The sequence below is a fragment of the Argentina silus genome, assembly GCF_951799395.1.
Source record: "Argentina silus genome assembly, chromosome: 10".
Lineage (NCBI taxonomy): Eukaryota > Metazoa > Chordata > Actinopteri > Argentiniformes > Argentinidae > Argentina > Argentina silus.
Genome location: NC_139664.1, coordinates 17,474,324 through 17,483,154, shown reverse-complemented (window position 1 = coordinate 17,483,154; position 8,831 = coordinate 17,474,324). Strand labels below are relative to the sequence as shown.

General features: G+C 40.0%; 1 protein-coding gene across 1 annotated transcript; it reads right to left on the bottom strand.

Annotated features, from left to right (window-relative positions):
• Nucleotides 1-2,463: 2,463 nt before the first annotated feature.
• Nucleotides 2,464-8,137, bottom strand: gdf6a (growth differentiation factor 6a; the record flags this gene model as incomplete). The annotated part of the gene is made up of 2 exons (XM_083679262.1): nucleotides 2,464-3,353; nucleotides 7,789-8,137. 2 exons carry the CDS (start codon nucleotides 8,135-8,137, stop codon nucleotides 2,464-2,466), a joined length of 1,239 nt encoding a protein of 412 aa, XP_083535388.1.
• Nucleotides 8,138-8,831: the final 694 nt, after the last annotated feature.

Below are 8,831 nucleotides of genomic sequence, written 5' to 3'. Positions count from 1 at the left end.
CCAAGCTGGCGCTCCGTGAGCCAATCAGATTCATCAGATTCAAGAGGTTCTCTGTTGTACCCAGCGGAGCAATAACAGTACTTTCAGCCCACTGCTTAAAAGCAATGGAGAATCTCCATCCAAATGTGATTTAGACCCGGAATTGGCTTAATCTGTGTTCTGGAAGCTGGCCCCTGCAGTTCTAAAGAATTTGCCTCTAAAATGCTAAAGCACAATTCCCCAAACAACCAAAACGGATAGGAAAAATAAAACACTATGTTTTGCTAAAAGCTATTTTGCAATAAAAGCGCATTTAATGGTTAAGATTTGGAAATGTATCATGGATTCATTGTGATCTGTTAAGACTGGTATTACATATGCATAGATACTGTGGGATTGAGAAACAGAACAATATACAAACAGGATCTCTTATCTCAGTTATGTACAGGCTTTGAGAAAAATGGAAAACAACAAGTGATTATTTTCCATATAATCCAAAGGTCAAAGGGAACATTCTTAACTTCTTATTTCACTGCATTATGAAAGACAATGCACAAAGACCGAATTGAATTGTGAATTTTCCCAATAAATAATCTCTGTGTAGCCAACTTGCTTGTAAAGCAATGATGATACTTTCATTACCATCAATATGTATGTGGCCCATACTCTATCTGTACCTTCACTGAAAACATGCACATGTTTAAATCACACAGGAATATGTTGCTCTTCAGTGACAGAGGCTTGAACTCATAAATGTCTGGGGAATTATGGATGGTTGAGTAATTGGAAGTACAAGAGAAGTGGATTTGTTTGCATTTTATTAGTACAGTAATGGAGTGGAATATTATCCATTAATATATATGTATATAAACGTATAATTTTATATATCATTGAAAAAGAACTTAACACTCTAGTTGAATGCACCTCAGAACTCGGAACCTATATGGAATTATGAGGTAGACATCAATAATGGTATTTCCACCCTCAGCAAAATATTGAATACAGCTTAAATTACTCTTATCAATGTAAGAAATATATGATTATCATGAAACTCTGTACATCACAAATAATAAAATAATTATAGAATAGAAATTATAACGATTTGAGTGCATTTAAGGTATGTACATTTACAAAGAAATGTTTTTTTTCTCATTTCTCCATTCGTTGCACTTGTAAAGTTTTAACTATACAAATATTTACAGCTCAAATAATGAACAGCAGTGCATTCAAAGCTAATGTGCATTTAAATATCATCTCGTTTGCGAGTCTTTCCTTGTCAGTCGATTTATCGTGGAACAAAAACAACTTTCTCTTCCTGACTACATGACATTGGCGCAGTCAGCTGTGGAAGTGCATTTCGTAAAGATGTAGACGTTGAGCAAAAAGTTTCTCTTCATTATTTAACGTGGCCTCCCGTGTCCCCGCGTGCTCTGCATGTGCAACAGTGTCCAAGTTGTCTTTCAACTGCCTGTGTGCCTTCCGCAGGTCACCGAAGAGACAGTCAGCTTTCAAGGGCAGGCACAACACGGCCTATGTCCATAGATTCAATGTTTTAGTCGTCTGTGCATAGGCCTACAGTACACAGCGCACACGACACGTCTTGCATTCGTTTCCCCCCGCTGTGGTGACGCGGGTGCGCACTCGCCATTCCGAGGAAACAGGTCGCGCGGGGGAAATCTCTTGTAGGCATACCACACCACGCTATCTCTTTTCCTCAGACCCCATTGTGTGTTTGGTAGATTACATTCACCTTTTCGAGAGAGAGAGAGAGAGAGGGAGAGAGAGGGAGAGAGGCAGAGAGGAGGGGGGCCTAGGGCCTATTGATAACGCATCAGAAGAACGCAATAGTCCAGCTGGACACTGGCAACTCGCCTGGATAAATGAGTCCTCGAGTTGGAACAATGTAGCAAGGCAACCCCGTTTCCACGGCCTTCAACAGGTGCATCCCTGTTGCCTACTCTCTCCGAACATAGTCTAGTGATGGATTAATAGGCTAGCCATAATGTCCTCTTTATGAGCAGTCCTATCGACAAGAAGATGTAGGCCTGTATGGATGCGCCATATAACATGTTGTTGGTATCAACTCCTGTGGACTGATGGTTTAAACTTTATGGCTACCTCGGGGCCAGGCAAAACAATAGCCTATTGATCAGTAACTTGTTAGGTGGTTGAAATTTAATTTAACACAAATAAGTAGACAGTTAATGTCAAGGTTATGTGAGATTGTACTGAGTTTAAATTGATAGAAAATAAATATGCTCGCATATATTGCAAATAATGCCTCTCGCGGATCCCTTTTGAGTGAAGAATAGGCGCACCATGGATATGGCAAATACGCATGGGTCTGTATGTTATGCTTCAGACGAGCTACAGTTGTAGCCAAACTTCTTATATTTCCTCCTGGACCGACTGACTGTCTTGTCTTTGATTTTACAGGGTTTTATAAAAAAAATACTTTCAAGTGTCGAAGATGATTACAGGACGCTACCTGCAGCCACACTGTTCTACCACCATGTCCTCGTATTGTTTGTACACGACGTTATTGCCCGAGTCAATGTATAGTATGCTGATAGGACTGAGTTTGGTGGGAACACAACAGCTAGGCGGTGTGCTGTTGGGGTCCATAGAATTCATGAGAGTCTGAATGATGGCGTGGTTTGTTGGCTCTAAGTGCGACCTCAAGGGGAAGTCACACACGCCCTCGCAGTGATACGCCTCGTAATCCAACGGCGCAATGATCCAGTCGTCCCACCCTAGCTCCTTGAAATTAACGTGCAGGGCCTTTTTGCTGCATCTAGATTTGGACTTTTTGCCATGTCTCTTCCCGTGTCTATTGGTCAGTGTTGTCCTTCGTCTGCGCCGGGCTTTAAACTGAAGCCCTCTCTCCTCCTCCGACCTCCCAGAGCCGCGCGACTTTATCTTCTCTTTCATTTCGTTGAACAGGTTCTCCCTTTTCTTCGACCTCGTGTAGACCACTAAGATGGCCTTCTCTTGCTGGGTTCGGCCGTTTCTGTCAAATCCCAACTGTTTTAGGTCGATTTCCGTTTCTGATTTACCAAGAGTGACCTTGAGCTGGAGACAAAGCTGGCTCCCCTGGGCAGAGTGATGCTGGGTTTTAAACATTTCCCACACGTCCATAACCTCCCATCCTGCTTTTCTAGAATCCACAGGATCAAGGGATCTGGAATCCAGTAGCCTGTCTGATCGACAGGAGAGTAATTGAATGTCATAGAGACCTGTCGGGGACGTTTGGAAATCCCCGGGCACTTTTCTAAATATCCTTAATTCAGCTCCAACCAGCTCCTCTTTGTCTGAAAGGGTTGAGACATCAAACAGATACTTTTGTCTTCGCAAAGGAGAGTGCAAGAGATCGTCTGCAAGATAAAAAGAAATAATTGCAGTCAGATTCACTTAGGGTGTACAGTGTTCAGGAGAGAGAGGGAGGAGGGGGGGTTCACATTCTCACACAGAGGCCAGAGCTGCTGGCCTTCTCTCTTGTTTTTCAGTGCCCACTCCAAACTTGAGCTGAGCCAAACTGCGACTGACACGTCGTCAAATTAGATACAAAAATATCTTATGATTAACAACATGCTTGATATCATATTAACAACATGCTTGATATCATGGGGGAAAACTCATTGGCGCTGTTCTAACCATCTTCATGCTTAATGTTGATAACCTACTAATACAACCATTATCATAACAATTCAAAGTTTAAGCAATCTACTTGATGATTTATTAGATTTTCACATTTGGTCTCAAATTAGTTGATGTGTCGTCTGTATTACTCCATCCAATTCATGACGTATAAGATAAGTATCTAAGATAACTGTTGAGATAATCTTGTTTACAGATATAGCCCGAAAACATGATCTTAGTCGAGACAACCTTTGGCAGTTGGCTACAGCTCTCGCTTGGGATTTATCTTTGGTTCTTGTAAATGATAAATAATTTTAATGGGCAAATATGTGTCTATTCCACAGCTCGTTTTGATTCCCTTACAGGCCTAAGTGATATTTTGTAACGTTTTATAGACTACTTGCAACAGGCTCGCAATATCTAATAAATAGGAAGAAAACTTTCAACAGTTGCCTAATGGCCGTGAGCCATATCTATCATATCCCCACAAAAGGATACTGAAGTTTTGAATTGCCACATTATTATCATCAAATTAACATTTGAATGTTGTAGTTTGGTTTCATAACACCACATTTAAGCAATATCCAGTCATTTTTCAACCTGGATATAATTAATTTGACTCGTTCAGCCAATTTGAGGTTATGAGAAATCGATTATTAATGTCCATCTTTATATCATTATACGCAATCATAGACAAAGAAACAGTTGCGTTCCTTGCTTTCTTTCTCATAATCAACTGGGGAGTAGGCCTAGAGATATTTTACCTTCCAGAAATTACAGTTAGGTTATTTTTTTTGGTTTGGAAAAATATTTTCTGAAACCATGATCAAAGTTGTGAATCCCAGAAACAAGGGGCCTAGTGTGAAGACGGGCTTGAATGATGCCAGACACAACGGACCGAAGGCGACTAGTGTACACTCAACTGAACAATGCACAATTAATGCATTATTCCCTGCTCGAGACCAGGAGGCCTACAAATATTTCATCACGCCGAATCAATATGCTCTCATATGAGTTGGAAGATTGAATATTTCTGATGTAATAAATTAAATGTTATTAAATGTATAAGAATGGCATGTTAAAGGCTATTTCACCTCTGATAAAAGGTTTCATTAAAAAAACATTTTAGTCTTTTCGATGATTTATGTTTGATTTGATTTTCAGATATTCGTATGACATTCGTCTTCCCCTGACTGTCGCAATGGGCCTACATAATCGTGAAAAAAGTGACACGATTAAAAACGAAAAACGTTTTCAGTTTTCAGATAGCCCTTAACAGGAAAAACAGTTATCGCCAAATAAGATTCGATTTTTTCAAATTGCGTCATTCCATTTCGGGTAATATATTGTATCGTATGCCATTCACTAATATACAAATATTGCTCTGTATTATCCAACAAATGCAATTTTCCATTAGTCAGTCAAATTAGATTTAATCAACATATTTAATTACACAAATAATGACAGGTTTGTTGGAACCAACGATAGGCCTATTGAACCCTTACATCTATTATGATTTCTAATATCATTGGAAATAGATATTTGAATCTGGTTGCCAGTTATTTTCCCCCTCTGTGAACCCTGCAGAGTTTAATAGTAAAAGTAGATTGAAACCTTGTGTTTGTTTCAGTAACTTTGCACGTATGGTCTGCATTAGGTTTTTTTATAAGACCTCAAACAAATCGAATACAAGGTCACCAAATAATTAACAGTTCTGAATTCCCCTCTTCCTCATTAAAATACTCCCCCGCTTATATTTCATCCCCTCTTGCCAACGACAACATTCCCGGTTCAAAAGTGCTCGGTCTGATTACGCTGACTTTAAGTTATAGCGGGAATCTCTTTCATAAAACGTAAGCATTGCTGTTGGCTCGTTTTGAAATATATGATTAAACTAATAACATTAGAGAATAAAGGGTTTGATTCGCATATGTGCTTGCATGTGGATATATGAAACATATGCGTAATTGAAATGTTAATCTGACCACAATATCAGTAATAACGCGCCATCCACTTTTATTGGGCCTCCTGGTAGTAGCCTACATCTAAAGTTATGGACAACTGCAAAACATTGGCCTTCCGCTGTCTATGTATTACAACTAGAAAGAAATAGAGGGAGAGAGAGAGCGAGGGAGAGAGAGAGAGAGAGAGAGAGAGAAAGAGAGAGAGAGAGAGAGAGAGAGAGAGAGAGAGAGAGAGAGAGAGAGAGAGAGAGAGAGAGAGACTTCTGCTGTTGCTTCCGAGGCCAGCGAGCACCATCTGCGTTTTAATGAGTTACTTCAAGTGCCAAAAGTAATTTTCATACATTCGGTTTGTTCTTGTCTGATCTTGCGACCATAACGAACCTAGGAAGTTTCCTAATCTGTTTTGCATAACATGTTTTCATTTGACATGCAGCGGGGGAAAGCCTAGACATATCATATTCAGGGTAGATAACATTACATTTTAAAACTAAAGTGCCATGTAAGTGCATTCAAAGAGTGATGCGCGATTATACTGACTCCAATAAGAGCCATGCGTAAAAGTTAAAAAGGCGCAGCGTTCGTACTTTGCGCATGAAAGTTGTCTCCTGGGTCTTTCTTTTTGGACCTGCAAAGGTGAAAAAAATAACCTCTGTTGTATTCAGCTATTCTACCATGCAACTCAACACTCAGGGTCTTGCTATAGTACCTTAACAGAAAGGACCACTGAGCAGAGAGAACGGAAGAAAAATAATTTTCCGCAATTAAAGTGGCAGTCGCACAGGGAGGTACGCAGTAAAATAGTAACCACTTCTTAGCGAAGGAAGTGCTCTTTAATTTTTTTTTCCTCGTCTTTTTTTGGTGATGTGCCATTGGCTGAGCTGGGTCATTATGTGAGAATAGACAGTGTTTGATATGTTATGACACGAACACTCAATTAGATCACCGAGTTCAAATACTCCAATCAGCGGTTCGATGCTAAGCAACCCTCAGAGAGTCCAGCGAGGGGTCAGAGCCAGTGACACATCAAATCAAAATCAAAGCGGGGAAAGTGAGGCGTTTTTCATCAAATCAGTTTACAAGCTATCCCTTAAAGCTGAAGCTCTTCGTTACAGACAGGGGACAATGCCAACGAGGCCATGTATTTCTCCTCGACTCGCCAGCGCTTTTTGTCTGGGTGTTCGGTTTGTTTGTGTTTATCTGCCTTTGTTTGTCCACTCAGTTACGTCAAATCACTTGGTTACACAGTTATAACTGATCCCAACAACCTGCAGATCACCCTAACACATTCATGTGTCTTCGTTTAGAAACTGCAGAGTAGTCCATCCATATTGCACTGATGGCATGATCACTAAAAACAACACGCCTATATGAATTCCTATCTATTCCTATATCTATAATGTTGCCAACTCATTTGTTGTTTAGATGTCTTTCACAGAAAAGCCTTGTGATTTCATTTGGAGCTAAATGCACAAATATTAGAACTTCTGCCACTGAGCATTTCAACTGACAATGTATTGTGATAATCTGCAGACACTTCGAGGCTGGGAGCAGGATGGATGTGGTGGTGCACGCGGAGACCCAGGGGAATGATTTACTACCTTCATTTAGAGAGCGCCTCAATTAGTGTTTTATTGTCGTGTTACCTGGGGGTCAATGCAAGTCTAATATAACTTTATACTTCGCAAAACTGACGTACTCCTATGGCTCTTTAAAATGTGTCCCAAGGGTTCAAAGGGATTTGAATGCGACAACTAAAGTTAATGCGTCCCTCATAAAGAACGATAAAGTTCCAGCGCAACTAAATACACACCATTTGGAGCCGACGAGATAATTACATCTTTGCTTGTGATATATGTAGTTTTTATTATGCATTAATTATACAATATTCTGATAATGCATATTCCTTCCTATGAATTTAGGCTCAACTCAAAGCGAGCGCAATAGGCCACCACACTCTTTGATTAGTTTTTTATTTATTTTTGGTCACTCAGATTTAGGACCATGGGATGCTACGGAAACAAGAACATAATTTCCTTAATTTCAATTTGGAACCTCAGCATTTACCCCATAAATTAATAACCTCTACTTTTATGAAAGGGGCTTTTTTTTCATTTACAAAATGCATGCCATCAATGTGTGCAAATCTATTACAAATGTACCATGATTATCATGTATTATTAGATAACTCATTTTAGCTGAAACCAACCTTTTCCTCTGTCCACAAAACTTGTTATGGTGTTTGCAGATTTGGAAGAGCGGAAAAAACTTGCGTTTAGTCCAAGCCTCTCGGCAGCAGAGTACGTCCTGTAAATAGACAGCATGTAATCGTGGGGCACAACAGCGTCCTTAAAATCTTCTCGATGGTGGCTTAAGACAGGAGAAGATGCGAAGATCTCTTTGAGATATTTGGTTGACCTTTGTCCGTCATGAGAGATCCTGCCTCCCTTGTTCCTCCTTGGCACGGAGGGAGATATGATAGCAGCTGACTGAAAACATGGTATATTCCAAAGAAAGATGAGTAGAAAATATAAAGTTAGTGCCCGAAATGCGTCCATGGTGGTAGTGTCCCAAAGATGTCTCGAAGCCCTCTCCACAATGAAGCCGATTTTGGACTGCTAATAGCCAAAGATAGACTAGACAGCACGTCAGAGATAGACTTCTGCGTTCCCCGTCTCACCAGAAAAGTGCGTTCGCGCTCTCGACTTCACACAAGAGCGGAGACTGTTGAGTCAACGGGAGAAACACGCCCACACTCCCAGACGCTCATGTAGCCTACTTATTGGAGAACTTTTCCCAGTGCTTTCTATAGACGTTGAGACGGAGGAGGCATTTCTGACGGGCGAGGGGTCGTTTCTCAGCGCCATAAGTAACGCCACAGGATGCCAAGTTTAAAGGTACAATAACATGTTGACAAAGGTCAATAGGTCGACTAAGATTTCAACAGAGTGCAGGTCATGAAACCATTCCGATGAGAACGTTCCAAACAGGCTCGGATATTCATGAATTATTATTATATTATTATATTATTATTTATTTTATTATTTTATAGGCCAAATTATTTAGGAGGTCATACATTCGATAAACAGCCACATAAACACAGATATATAGGTGACCATATTGGATGTGTCTATTTAATTCAAAGTGTTACACTTAAAATCCTTATCATGTTTCGCTTTATTTTATGGATGAGAAATATATGATTCAGACTGCAAAATGAATAAACAAACATATATGATAGTCTACAACTTT